This window comes from Cetorhinus maximus, chromosome 14, assembly GCF_964194155.1.
Source record: "Cetorhinus maximus chromosome 14, sCetMax3.hap1.1, whole genome shotgun sequence".
NCBI classification, from domain to species: domain Eukaryota; kingdom Metazoa; phylum Chordata; class Chondrichthyes; order Lamniformes; family Cetorhinidae; genus Cetorhinus; species Cetorhinus maximus.
The window spans coordinates 93,946,592-93,961,933 of record NC_135892.1 but is presented as its reverse complement, the minus strand read 5'-3'; the positions used below and the strand labels follow the sequence as shown (position 1 = coordinate 93,961,933).

General features: G+C 44.9%; 1 protein-coding gene across 2 annotated transcripts in view; it reads left to right on the top strand.

Moving 5' to 3' along the window:
- Window positions 1-1,104: 1,104 nt before the first annotated feature.
- The window catches only part of kmo (kynurenine 3-monooxygenase), a 369,659-nt gene continuing 355,421 nt past the window's right edge, over window positions 1,105-15,342 (top strand). For both annotated transcript variants that reach the window (XR_013578721.1, XM_078557265.1), the window contains exons 1-2: window positions 1,105-1,368; window positions 6,903-6,972. Coding sequence is in view for 1 of the 2 variants with exons in the window: in XM_078557265.1 (XP_078413391.1) it covers window positions 1,291-1,368; window positions 6,903-6,972 (148 nt within the window). In the remaining variant the exon portion in view is untranslated. The remainder of the gene's footprint in view (window positions 1,369-6,902; window positions 6,973-15,342) is intronic.

Genomic DNA, 15,342 nt, shown 5'->3' with positions numbered 1-15,342 from the left:
AACGCAAAGGTGAGCATACTACCAAGTCACACCCTCAGAACAGGAAGAGCCATCTTCCATCCCAGCATGCATCATGACGAGCCACACAAAGAAGAGAAAAAGACACTATAGAGATGAGCCCAGGGTTCATCCACCCCATAAAGAGTGGGATAAACCAACCACCATCTATCACTACAGTTGGGGAATTGACAAAGAGCAATTCAGTGCCAAAGAACGGAAAAAGAGCATGAAGACACTCAGATGCCAGAACAACCTTCAATTCAACAAAGTTTACCTGCCAATGACAGAGCCTGGTGTGATCCCACAGATGTGAGAGCAAAATATGGAATGGTTATAAGGCCACCAGACTGCCTGAACCTATGAACTCAGAGACTTGAGGGAGGGGGGGAGATGGGGTAGTAATAATGATGCAATTCATGGGGGTAAAATGTAAAAACTGTAAACTTGTAAATACATTGGATAAAGACTTGGGGGAGGCGTAGTATAAGGATCTGGTACATAAAAGTTTAATGTGGCACTGAGTACAGTATCGTCCACACAGTGATGTAAGAGAACATTTGACCCACACCTAGGGGTCAGTGTAGTGTTGGACAGAGCCATATGTAGAAGCAAGCATGGAGATAGCTCCTAGCTTAGAATTTTACTGTACCTATGTATATGTTTTCTAGTAATTATTAATACTTACCATTTAACTACTGAAGACAATGAGTACCTTAATAAGACCTACTAAACTATGCCCAAAACTTTACAACAGGTTTATCTTTTGTGTCTTTATTTGTACCTCCTTTTGCTTCCACATCATCCCTTTTGCCATTCAACTTGCCCTGTCTAAAGTCAGGGACCCGAAAGATTAACTCTATTTCTTCCTCCACCGATGCTGCCTGACCTGCTGAGTATTTCCAGCACTTTCTGCTTTTATTTCAGATTACCAGCACCCGCAATAGTTTGCTTTTGTTTGTATCAGGTAGCCCAACTACAACATTTGCGGGTCAGTAACTGGGCCAGCAAAGATGCAGCCAGCAGACTCTGCCGTTGTAAAGATCAGACAGATCCTGATTCTGTGCCTGGGCAAAGTCTCTTTCATGAAAAACGCCGAGCGTGATTCAGTGTCTTCCAGAAAAAAAATAACAAACTTTTAAGCCAATGACGTTTGGAGTTTGAGAATAGGCATTTTCCCACCTGATGATAGGAATTGACTTGAGTTGCAAAGCGCAGTCGCAGTGGGAGGCAGATTCAGAGTGATCCATGCAATTTACTCGAGGAAGGTAATATCATTTCTGAGTTTGCGAGATGTCCAGTCCACGCTCCAGTCCGAGAACCTCTGATGGAGAGAAAACAAAGAAAGTGGCGATTATTGGCGGTGGCTTGGTATGGCTCGTTTCTTCTTCAGAGAATCAAGCATTTATTTGCAGTCAGTTAATGTTTTCTTGCAGGTTGTGGCCGCACATGAGGGCTGAGGTACAACTTTCATTACTTCAAATCGAGCCAGCAAACCGCTGACTTGAGATCACGTCGAACCTATTAGAAGCCGATCTTCAGAGCCGATCAACCCTTTTAAAATTCAGGCTTATAATTTGTAAAAAAAAAAGTATAAATGTTGTAGTGGCAAAGAGTTTTAAAATAACAGTAGAGTGGATACAGTCATTTCAAATTTGTGAATAAACTGCTTATTTTCCCTGTTTTTTTTAAAGAAGCTAGAAACATTTTCCCCAATTAATTCCCCAATCAGGATTTTACAAGAAGCAGGATTTGAACTTACATGCTCATCCACCCATTGGATCTAGAGTCCAATGCCTCACCCATTTGGCCATGTCATTGTTTTGTTTTTAATTTTGATGTGACTGTTCAATCCTACAGTGACTATCCTGAGTAAATAAGTGACTTGATGTTTTCCTTGAATAGCTGGTCCAAGGAGACACATAATGCTGCCTCAGTTGTGCTGATCAGTTATGCTGATTCCCCAAGCAATGGACCTGCCATTTCCTCACAGAATCAGAATCACAGTGCAGAAGAGGCCCTTCGGCCTATCGAGTCTGCACCGACACGTGAGAAACACCTGACCTACCTACCTAATCCCGTTTACCAGCTCTTGGCCCATAGCCTTGAATGTTATGACGTGCCAAGTGCTCATCCAGGTACTTTTTAAAGGATGTGAGGCAACCCGCCTCCACCACCCTCCCAGGCAGCGTATTCCAGACCGTCACCACCCTCTGGGTAAAAAAGTTTTTCCTCACATCTCCCCTAAACCTCCTGCCCCTCACCTCGAACTTATGCCCCCTTGTGACTGACCCTTCAACTAAGGGGAACAGCTGCTCCCTATCCACCCTGTCCATGCCCCTCATAACCTTGTACACCTCGATCAGGTCGCCCCTCAGTCTTCTCTGCTCCAACAAAAACAACCCAAGCCTATCCAACCTCTCTTCATAACTTAAATGTTTCATCCCAGGCAACATCCTGGTGAATCTCCTCTGCACCCCCTCCAGTGCAATCACATCCTTCCTATAATGTGGCGACCAGAACTGCATACAGTACTCCAGCTGTGGCCTCACCAAGGTTCTATACAACTCCAACATGACCTCCCTACTTTTGTAATCTATGCCTCGATTGATAAAGGCAAGTGTCCCATATGCCTTTTTCACCACCCCACTAACATGCCCCTTCACCTTCAGAGATCTATGGACACACACACCAAGGTCCCTTTGTTCCTCAGAACTTCCTAGTGTCATGCCTTTCATTGAATACTTACATGTCAAATTACTCCTTCCAAAGTGTATCATCTCACACTTTTCAGGGTTAAATTCCATCTGCCACTTATCTGCCCATTTGACCATCCCGTCTATATCTTCCTGTAGGCCAAGACACTCAACCTCACTGTTAACCACCTGGCCAATCTTTGTGTCATCCGCAAACTTACTAATCCTACCCCCAAATAGTCATCTATGTCGTTTATATAAATGACAAGTAATAGGGGACCAAGCACAGATCCCTGTGGTATGCCACTGGACATTGGCTTCCAGTCACTAAAACATCCTTCTGTCATCACCCTCTGCCTCCTACAACTAAGCCAATTTTGAATCCACCTTATCAAATTACCCTGTATCCCATGTGCCTTTGCCTTCTTTATAAGGCTCCCATGTGGGACCTTGTCAAAGGCTTTGCTGAAATCCATATAAACTACATCAGCTGCACTACCCTCATCTACACACCTGGTCACATCCTCAAAAAATTCAATCAAATTTGCTAGGCATGACCTCCCTCTGCCAAAGCCATGCTGACTATCCCTGATCAAACCTTGCCTCTCCAAGTGGAGATAGATACTCTCCTTCAGAAATTTCTCCAACAGTTTCCCTACCACTGACATGAGACTCACTGGCCTGTAGTTTCCTGGCTTATCTCTACAACCCTTCTTAAATAGCGGAACCACATTAGCTGTTCTCCAGTCCTCTGGCACCTCCCCCATGGCCAGAGAGGAATTAAAAATTTGGGTCAGAGCCCCTGTGATCTCCTCCCTTGCCTCCCTCAGCAGTCTGGGACACAAATCATCTGGACCTGGAGATTTGTCCACTTTTAAGCCTGCCAACACCTCCAATACCTTGTCACGCCCTATATCAATTTGCTTAAGAACCTTGCAGTTTCTCTCTCCGAATTCGATACCTTCATCCTCATTCTCTTGGATGAAGACGGACGTGAAGTATTCATTCAACACTCTAGTGATGTCCTCTGGCTCCACCCATAGATTGCCCTCTTGGTCCCTTATGGGCCCTACTCTTTCCCTGGTTATCCTCTTCCCATTGATAAACTTATAGGGAAGACTAGGCACTTTACAGCCTTCTGGACTGAATATTGAGTTCAACAACTTTAGATCATGAACTCTCTCCTCCATCCCCACCCCCTTTCCGATCCCCCTTTTTCCTATCATTTATATATATTTTTCTTTTCCCACCTATTTCCATTATTTTTAAATGTATTTCCATCCATTGTTTTATCTCTACCTTTTAGCTTATTTCAATCCCTTCCCCCCACCCCACCCCCACTAGGGCTATCTGTGCCTTGCTCGTCCTGCTTTCTACCCTTAATGTCACCGTTAGCACATTTCTTAGCTAACATCACCACCGTCAACTCCTCTTTATCCTTTTGTCTATGACATCTTTTGGCAATCTCCACCTATCACTGACCCTCTATCCAGCAATACCTGTCCCACCCCCCCTTAAACTAGCTTATATTTCACCTCTTTTCTATTTTTCCTTAGCTCTGTTGAAGAGTCATACAGACTCGAAACGTTAACTGTATTCCTCTCCGCAGATGCTGTCAGACCTGCTGAGTTTTTCGAGGTATTTTTGTTTTTGTTTTAAACTGTACCATGTTGTGGTCGCTATCACTAAAATGCTCGCCCACCACCACCTCAGCCACCTGTCCAGCTTCATTCCCCAGAATTAGGTCCAGCAATGCACCGTCCCTTGTTGGACCCTCTACATATTGACCTAAAAAGTTCTCCTGTACACATTTCAAGAAATCCACTCCATACAAGCCCTTAACGCTATGTCTATCCCAATTAATGTTGGGAAAGTTGAAATCACCTAATATAATTACCCTATTGTTATTGTTTTTACACACCTCCACAAATTGTGCACATATTTGCCCCTCAATTTCCTGCTGGCTATCTGGGGGCCTATAATAAACACCTAACAATGTGGCTGCCCCTTTTTTATTCCTAAGCTCTACCTACAAAGCTTCATTCGATGCCCCCTCCAAGATATCATCTCTTCTTACTGCAGTAACGGACTCCTTAACTAATAATGCAACACCTCCTCCTCTTTCACCCCCTCCCGTCTCACCTGAAAATTCTATATCCCGGAATGTTGAGCTGCCAATCCTGCCCTTCCCTCAACCACGTCTCAGTGATGGCTACTATATCACAATTCCACATGTCAATCCTCACCCTTAACTCATCCGTTTTACCTGTAATATCCCTGGCATTAAAGTAGAGACCATCCAGCCTTGCCTTACTCCCTTGAAGTTTATTGCAGCTGTACTCCCTCTGACTTGATTGTTTTACTGTATTATGATATGTCCCTATTCTGCTAACATTCTGTGTCCTCTCCCCCTGCCGAATTAGTTTAAACTCCTCCCAACAACACTAGCAAACACGCCCGCAAGGATGTTAGTCCCGCTCTGGTTCAGATATAGACCGTCCCGCTTGTACAGGTCCCACCTTCCCCAGAAACGGTCCCAGTGATCCAGGAATCTAAAACCCTCCCTCCTGCACCAACTCTTAAGCCACGTATTCATCTGTGCTATTCTCCTATTTCTGAGCTTGCTAGCATGTGACACTGGGAGTAATCTAGAGATTACAACCCGAGAGGTCTTGTTTTTTAGCCTACTACCGAACTCCCTGAATTCTTGATGCAAGACCTCATCTCTCTTTCTACCTATGTCATTGGTACCAACATGTACCATGACCTCTGCCTTATCACCCTCCCCCTTCAGGATGCCCCCTTCAAAAGTGCTACTCCTTGTATGATATAAGGAGTTGGTTTTGTAGATCCACGTGCCTATTTTTGTGTGCAATGCAGAGAAACTGAAGGAGGCTATTTCCACCCCACCCCCCACCACACACACACCCACCCTCACACCCTCCTCTCCTTGATGTCCTTACCCAACAAAAATCTGTCCCTCTCAGGCTTGAAAATTTTTGATTGACCCAGCATCCACAGGCCTCTGGGGGAGCGAGTTCCAGATTTCCACTATCCTTTGTGCGTAATAGTGCTTCCTAATTTCTATTCTAAACGGGCTAGCTCTTTAAGATTATGCCAAGTGTTGCATGACTAGACCTCTAGAAATAGATCCAACCAAACTCAAATAAGTACAATTTATTTTATCCAAGTCCTGTTTAATCAAAAAAACATCAGACATCTTCTTAAAATATTCTGTTCAGACCTTTTTTTTCATTTTAGTGCTGCGGTTTTGTAAAATAGTTTCTATTTATTTGCTCAATCGCTGACTTTCTGAAGGCTGTTATTTTGAACAATGACTTTGTTATTCCATCACAGCACTTCATTTGTCTGTATTAATGTCGTTTTTATAAAGTTGCTGAAAAAGTGACTTCTTTAATTAAAAAGCTATTAGTTTGGCTAAATGTGTGGCATGTACCACAATTGCTTTTAAGTAATGAAGAAACTGGTTTTGTCAGTCAAAATAATCATTTAATTAAAAAAATTAGGATATTATTATACTATATTAACTAGGAAGGCAGTTGATCAATTGTGGTTGTCTCGCAGACAGTCTTATCACTGATTCACCAACGTTTAGCAGGATCAACAGCTGATTTAGACAATTTGAGATCCGTAATCTACATGAATGACAATAATTAACCAGTGTGCTCGAGCATCAGTTAAGTTTTGTTTAGGGAGTCTAAGCTACTAGCTTCTGTTTTTGCATTCCTTTCACTGGTATTTCCCTCTCTAAACCATGCACCAACTGCAGCGAGAACACAAACAAGTGAGCTTTCCCTGGCTTTTACCAGTTCACAGTGCCTACTGGAGGATATTTGAAAATAGCCCCATAATGACTCCTTTTTATATTAATTCCCTCATCTGTGGGCAAGTGCCTTGGCAATGTGCAGCCAGATAACAATATGCCTGAGATCAAGAAGTGGCATGAAGGACAGCTAAAGTAAAACTCAAAGTTCCAACATTTCAAGGAATCATGCAATGGGTGATGTACTCGGCCTCTAACCAATCATTTTAATTAATGTTTTACTTTCTTTTATTCATTGCATTCCTTGTTCAAAATTAAACACCAAACCCTTCCCCCGTAAAACCAATGCTGCTTCAAAGGAAAACAGTGATGAAAACTCATGTTAACATAATTGTAGATCAGTTTTGTTATTATTGTTCCCCCAGGTTGGTGCTTTAAATGCATGTTTCTTCGCAAAGAGAGGCTTTCAAGTGGAACTTTATGAAGCACGCAAAGGTGGGGTTTATTTTCTGCTTTAACATTTTCAGATGAACACATTTCCAATTTGCAGTGTAATCTTCGTTATGGATGTAGTTAAGAGTATCTGTGAGGTGCACAATTACTACACTCAATTTAAGTATCTGAATTTATGTATCTATTATTAAAAATCCTATGTAAACTGAAAAATTCTTGTCAATATATTGTTTTCTGTGCTTGAATTTTGATTCACACTATTTATATCAACATTTAACATCTACCATTGGTAACCTTATCTAAAGATGTACGCATTTTATTTGCCATCATACTTTGATCAACCAATCAAATCACAGAAATTAATTTTTGAAAACATTTTCTCAAATTTTAATATTTCAGATGTCCAGAACAAGTTTAAAAAAAACATAATTGTGCACAGCCACACAGCAACAGTTTTTTAATATGTTTATTAACATTTCTACTACAAGACCTTTGTCTCTCTAAAAAGGCTGGGCTTTGACTGGATAATTCTTTCACGCAACAGTTGCTTTCAAATAGGCGTTCATTTTAAACAAATGCAGTTCACTGCATTTCCCTGCATGCAATCTTCTCATCAACATGTGTATAAAGGTCCATTCCTCATCTTGTAGAACAAGATCTCCCTCCACAAATCCTCACACTGCTGCCCAAAATATTACTGTACTCTGACACCCCAGCACTGAGCCCAAATCTCTTTCATGGTGCTCCTAGGGTCACGCAAAATGCCAATACAACAGCGTTCCTAATAATACTGTTTAACTTAACCATGACTTTATAAACCTCTAACTCAGTATGAGGAATGCCATTTGAGAACTGTTAGTTTATTGAATAGTTGAAGTGTTATTTTTGTCAATGTAGTTTCAAAGCTGCTTAAAGTCTCCATTCCCACAGAATCATTTTGGGAAATAGTGGTGGATTTAACTCTCTTCATGAAGTGGGAACGGGTCAGCAGCGAAGTTAAAATCAAGTTGGCCAGTTTACTAACCCTTTCCAGCTTCAATGCAATTTTACACTGGGTCTTTTGCTGGGTAGCCTCATTAATCTATGCAAATAGGGGTCCTATGATGTAGCTAGGACTCAAATGCAATTTAGAGGGCCTGCTGGGTGGAGTGTGTGCCCTGGACACTCTGAATAAAGACTGTTTGTCAAGAGGAAAAGGCCATTAAAAGTTTTTGTGGAACCCGCAAGGAGCCTGAGTAGTTCCCAAAGCTCTACAAGAATAATGTGGGTTTCTGCTGCACACACTACCCAACTCCGTGATCACCATCCCCTCTGCTCCTACTGTTTTGCAGCCTGGGTTGGCCTCCAGGCTGCTGGGCTAGTGAGATGCAGTGAGGCGCCCGTCCGGGGTGTGCAACTTGCAGACGGAATGGTTTTGTGACTTGGCCCTCAAAATGGACCAAGCTGCCATCCCCATGGATTGGGTGATACTTTGTGTGCTCCTCCTGCCTGATTATTAAAAATGCCCTGAGTGAATCATCACATTTGGTTGCGATGGTCACATTTAAGCAACATCTGCATGCGCTACATACACCTTGCGGAGGTGGGGGGTGGGGGGTGGTGGCAGCGCGGGAAGGGGGTGTTGGGTGCTGGTTTGTTCAGTTGGTTAGACAGCTAGCGCGTGGATCAGATTTATGTCAACAACATGGAGTTCGATTTCCATTCCGACTGAGGTAGACTCAGGGCCTGCCTCCCCACCCTAACCGTAGTAAAAAATCATGGCACTTGGCCATATTTTGGTGAATAATCACCAAGGATTTGCCTTTGGGCAGAGTGCTAGAAAAGAAGAATCTACATCTTTAGCAGAAGGAATTTTTAACCTATTGTGCCAATGATATAGTCAATAGGTTCTACACTCTTCCTAATTGGGAGCAAAAATAAGGTGACCTTACCTCAGCAATAGACTCATATTGTCATTAGAGCACAGAAGGATGCCACTCGGTCCAACAAGTTCATGCCAGTTCTCAATAGAGCAGTCCAATCAGTTCCATTCTCTATCCAGTAGCCCTTCAAATACCCATCAAATTTCCTTTTGAAATTATTCATCGTCTCTGCTTCTCCCACCCTTACAGGCAATGAGATCTAGGTCGGTATCACTCCGAGGAGAATAAACCCAGCTTTTCCAAGCTATCCTTGTAGTTAAAATCCCTCATCCCGCCATCCCTTTCTGGTAAATCTCCTCTGCACCCTCTCAAGGTCCCTCACATTGTGCGGAATTTAATAAGAAGAGCACGGCTCCTGATGGTAGGACATCATCAGGAAATGGGTCCCACTTCAGCTGACGTATTGGGAACTGCCACACATGCAATCGCGATACAAGTTGTAAGTGCATGCAGCAGGCACATGTCTCACATGCAATCAGCAGGGGTGGCCTGTAAACAACCCTCCTGTGCAAGCATCCAGTCTCTGCAGGCAGGGAGAACTGGTGCCAATCGAGAGAAGTGCTCACCCACCTGCAGGGTCATCTTTAAAATTTGTCAGCGACTTGCAGCTTCCATTCTCCCCTTGACAGTCTCTATCAGGTGGCCCTCCCATCACTCCCCCTTTCATCTATCAATTTATGTTCTTGGACCCCTCCTTTTTTTTAATTCTTTCATGAGATTTGGGTGTCCCTAGCTAGGCCAGCATTTATTGCCCATCCCTAATCTCCCTTGAGAAGGTGGTGGTGAGCTGTCGCCTTGAACTGCTGTAGCCCACGTGGTGTAGGTACACCCACAGTGCTGTTATGGAGAGAGTTCAACAGTGAAGCAACGGCAATATATTTCAAAGTCAGGATGGTGAGTGGCTTGGAGGGGAACTCCAAGGTGGTGGTGTTCCCATGTGTCTGGTGCCCTTGTCCATCCAGGTGGTAGAGGTCACAGGTTTGGATAGTGCTGTCGAAAGAGCCTTGGTGAATTGCTGCAGTGCACCTTGTAGATAGTACACACTGCTGCTACTGTGTGTTGGTGGAGGGTGTGAATGTTGAAAGTGGTGGATAGTTGGGGGGTGGGGGGGTGTGTGTGTTGCAATCAAGCGGGCTGCTTTGTCCTAGATGATGTTGAGTTTCTTGAGTGCTGTTGTGGGAGCTGCACTCACCCAGGCAAGTGGAGAGTATTCCATCACACTCCTGTCTAGACCATTGCTAGACCATTTCAGAGGCCATTTAAGAGGCAACCACGTTGCTGTGGATCTGGAGTCACATGTCTGTAAAGGATGTTAATGAACCAGTTAAGTTTTTATGGCAATTGCCAATGGTTTCATGATCTCTTTTACTGAGACTAGCTTTATAATTCCAGATTTATTAATTGAGTTTAAATTCCACCAGCTGTGAGCCCAAAGCAATTGTCTTGGCCTCTAGATTGCTAGTGGCATTACCACTAGGCCACCATCTCCCCCTTTTGTTGTAGCCTCTCCTCCTGCTCCCGAGGTTGTAAGACTATCGGGTATCAGACCCATAACAAATTCACCAAGTGAATTGTGTGAAGGAAGCAGGTACTGATGTGAACACCTCTGTGTTCATGGCTCTTATCCATACAGCAGCTGAGCAATGAGATTTTCAAATCCTCTAATGGGCTATACCCAAAACTCCTCCCACAGCACAGTGGCCTCCTCCCACTTGGACCTGGATCCCTGCCAGCTGAAAGTAAGTTAGCATAAATTGCCAGCAACTCAGTCAGAATCACCCTCCACCTGGAGCCCGCACCCTCCACCTTTCCCTTGTCACCTTCGAATTTGTGTCCATCACCTTTGACCCTCCAAACATCATCCTGCACTTTCCCCCCTCACCCTCGAGCCTCTCCCCATTATCCCTGACCCAGTGGCAGTGACAGTGGAGATCTCTCCCCTTTGAGCCTATCCTCTTCGAGCCATTCCTCCCCTGATGCTGGCCTTACCCCCATCAGCCTTTATGTGTCCTTAGTATCCCCTGTGTCACTCTCTCAGACCTTTGAACGCCCTTGCCTCAGACTGGACCTGCCCTCCTACTATATCGAACTTCCCCCTGTAACTATGGATTTCTCTGTTTCGGACAGCTTCCTCATTTAGACACCCAGGACTTGACAGTGGACAGTACTGCAACAGTCCTTTAGGCCCCTCATTTTGCATTTCCTAATTTCTCCCCACCTCCCCAACCTCACTTAATATGCCAGGCCCTCCATATTGTACAGTTACACCAGCCACACCGCTTCCTCAAAGCCCTCCTTCTCCCCTCATGGCCCAACTGTAGCCACTCCTCTTCCTCAAAGTGCTTCTTGTGCCCTTCTTGGCCCAACCCTACCAGCTCCCCTTCTTCGAAGCCCTCTTGCTCCCATTTATGTCCCTGACCCAAAACCCTCCCGTTACCCCCAAATCAGCCTTGTCCCTACCGCCGCTCTATCCAAGCTGCCATTCTCCTCCCCTGTGCTCCAGAGTTTGACAAAGACAATCGCTCACCTGAGACCCAACTGGACAAGCTCAATTGGTGCAAGCCAGCTTTAGACAAACGTGAAACTGGCGCCACGAGATCCCCGTGTACCGTTGACTTAATCTTGAAGGTAGGATCTAATTTGAAAAAGTTTTGATATAGAATACTCATGGGATGCAAATGCATTGAAAATAGGAACCCACCCCCGGATGGTGTGAGGCCTGACCTGCCCCCAACTTAATCTGTACACCTCAGCCCGCCATTGCAAAACTGAAATTTCAGATCATGTCTGATTAATTCTCTGCACCCACAAAGCGTGGTGACCAGAACTGGGCACAATACTCCAGTTGTGGCCTAACCAGAGCTTTATAAAGGTTCAGCATAACTTCCCTACTTTTGTACTTAATTCCCCTATCTTTGAAGCCCAAGATCCTATATGCTTTGGTCACTACTTTCTCAATATGGCCTGCCATCTTCAAAGATCTCAGCGCATGAACCCCAAAGACTCTCTGTCTCTGCACACTCAGAGGCTGACTAATTTTGATAAATGCCTCAAGACCAACTGTTTGTGTTACCTTGTAAAACTGGCATATAGCAGAAAGGCCCAAGGTTCAAATCTAATTATATATTGATTGAACTAAGTCACTGATGGGGATAGTACAAATGGGCTCCTGTGCTAAGGTGGAGAAAAATTAGCCTTGCTTCCTTATCACTACTCATGGATCCATCCTGGAAAGTGCATATCTGCATATCCAGTGAGGGCAAAATTAGGTTTCTCAGTAATATTGCCACAATGGAATAGTCCAGAGACCAAAAATAAAAATTGACCATGTGATGTGATGGAAGGCTACCAGGGCTCATGGAACCAAACCCCAGCAGGAGTCACCTGTTTTGGAAGAGAATTGGGAAATAAAATCCCAGTTGCTGCTATTGAGCTCACTGGTATAGCGGAGAATTTTCTCCCTGTTGGTGGCGGGGGGTGTTGGGCGGGAGCGAGTGCAGGTGGACGCACAGCTGATCGCCACCCACAATTGGTTGGGCACCATCATTTTACGTGGGTGGGCCAATTAAGGCCTGCCCAGCGTGATGCGCACCTGGAAGCGCTGAGCATTCCCTGTGCGGGCAGGGGGAGGAGGGAGAGTCGGGGCCTGCGCTCTTTCGTGCATGCGCGCAAAAGAGCCCAGAAATCTCCCTGAGGCACAGAGCTGCCTCAGGGAGATTGGTTCGATTTTCAAAAATTTTAATGAAGAAAAAAAAAATTAAGACATGTCCCCTCATGTGACAGTGTCACATGAGCTGGGACATGTCAATGGACTTTAATAAAAACTTTCATTCAATTTATAAACACTTCAGGAAACCTCACCCCACCTGTGGATGAGGTTTCATGAAAAATGCGAAGGCCGCCTGGGCTCTTTGCCTGCCCGCCAACCTAAAGGTTGTTCGGGCAGCTCCGTTAATTCCTTTAATTGATATTTAAATGACCTTAAGAGGCCTTTGACAGTTCGGAGGGCACGCAGCGGACTCCGGTGCGCGCCCACTGAACTGAAGAGCTGAATGATGCGCGCTGACGTCGGGACGCACGCCTGACGACACCACGTGTCATTTAACGCATCGGCGAGCAGGCCCTGCCATCGCTCGCTGACCCGAAAATTCTGGCCATAGAAACATACAGCACAGAAAGAGGCCAAACCAGTCCATCATGCCTGTGCCACCTCTGAAAGGTACATCCAATAACTTCCACTCCTGAGTTCTTTCCCCATAGCCCTGGAAATTTCTCTTTTTTTACAAATATATATCCAATTCTCTTTTGAAAGTTACTACTGAGTCTGCTTCCACCATCCTTTCAAGTAGTGCATTCCAGAGTATTACTTAATGCTCTCACACTTCTAAAGGGGGAGGGCAAACAGAGAAAGATTGTGGTACATATTGGTACCAATGACATAGGTAGAAAGAGGGCTGAGGTCCTGCAAGCAGAATTTAGGGAGCTAGGAAGCAGATTAAAAAACAGGACCTCAAAGGTAGTAATCTCTGGATTACTTACGGTGCCACACGCTAGTGAGTATAGAAATAGGAGGTTAGTCCAGATGAATGCGTGGCTGGAGAGATGGTTCAGGAGGGAGGGCTTTAGATTTCTGGGACATTGGGACCATTCCTGGGGGTGGTCGGACCTGTACAAGGGTTGCACCTGAACTGGAATGGGACCAACATCCTTGCGAGGAGATTTGCTAGTGCTGTTGGGGAGGGTTTAAACTAACTTGGCAGGGGGATGGGGTCCTGAGAGGAGGTTCAGCAGGGGGAGATGCACAGCCAAAATTAGAAGAGAGAGCAAGTGAGTCTGGAAGACATAGAAATTATAGGCCAGTTAAGGCACAAGGGAAAACAGAATTACCTGGAAAAACTCAGCAGGTCTGGCAGCATCGGCGGAGAAGAAATCAGTTAATGTTTCGAGCCTTCATGGCCCTTCGGCAGAACTGAAGCATAGTTAGAAGAAGGGAGAAATATAAATTGGTTTAAGGTGGTTGGGGGGGTGGGGTGGGGTGGGGAGAGATAGACATTGAGGGTGTGGTGATTGTGGAGATGAGCAGATAATCAAAAGATGTCACAGACAAAAGGGTCAAAGAGGTGTCGAAGGTGGTGACATTTGTCTGAGAAAAGCGCTAATTAAGAATGGAAGACAGGATATTCAAAGTACAGCTCTAGTGGGGGTGGGGTGGAAAGACTAACAAGGTTTTAGTTTAGATTTAAAAATAATGGAAATAGGTGGGGAAAGAAGAATCTATATAAATTATTGAAAAAAAAGGGGGGGGGTGGAAGAAACGGGGTGGGGATGGGGGGAGGGGGAGTTTAAGATCTAAAGTTGTTGAATTCAATATTCAGCCCGGAAGGCTGTAAAGTGCCTAGTCGGAAGATGAGGTGCTGTTCCTCCAGTTTGCGTTGGGCTTCACTGGAACAATGCAGCAAGCCAAGGACAGACATGTGGGCAAGAGAACAGGGTGGAGTGTTAAAATGGCAAGTGACAGGGAGGTTTGGGTCTTTCTTGCGGACAGACCGCAGGTGTTCCGCAAAACGGTCGCACAGTTTGCGTTTGGTCTCTCCAATGTAGAGGAGACCGCATTGGGAGCAACGAATGCAGTAGACTAAGTTAGGGGAAATGCAAGTGAAATGCTGCTTCACTTGAAAGGAGTGTTTGGGCCCTTGGACGGTGAGGAGAGAGGAAGTGAAGGGGCAGGTGTTGCATCTTCTGCGTGGGCATGGGGAGGTGCCATAAGTGGGGGTTGAGGAGTAGGGGGTGATGGAGGAGTGGACCAGGGTGTCCCGGAGGGAACGATACAAGGGAGTTTGGCAAGATTGGATGGTATTTATTTTAATGCAAGGAGTCTGACGAATAAGGCAGATGAGTTGAGGGCACAAATTAACAAATGGAAGTATGATGTCATTGCTGTCACAGAGACATGGTCGAGAGAGGGGCAGGATTGGCAGCTCAATATTCCAGGATATAGGGTCTTCAGGCGAGGCAGGGAAGGAGGTAAAAGAGGAGGGGGGTATCGCAATATTGATCAAGGAATCAATTACAGCAGTAAGGAGGGATGACATCTTAGAAGGCTCCTCAAATGAAGCCATATGGGTAGAACTTAAAAACCTAAAAAGGAGCAATCACATTGCTGGGAGTGTACTATAGGCCCCCAAATCAGCCAGAGAGAAATAGAAGAGCAGATATGTAGGCAAATTTTAGAGAAGTGTAAAAATAATAGGGTAGTAATAGTGGGGGATTTCAACTTCCCCAATATTAACTGGGTTAGTCATAGTGTGATAGGTTTAGAGGGAACGGAATTCTTAAAATGCATCCAAGAGAGCTTTTTAAGCCAGTACGTAGAAGGCCCTACAAGAGAGGGGGCGGTCATGGACTTAATTTTAGGGAATGAAGGCAAGTGGTAGAGGTATCAGTGGGGAAGCATTTTGCAGATAGTGATCGTAACTCCGTTAGATTCAAG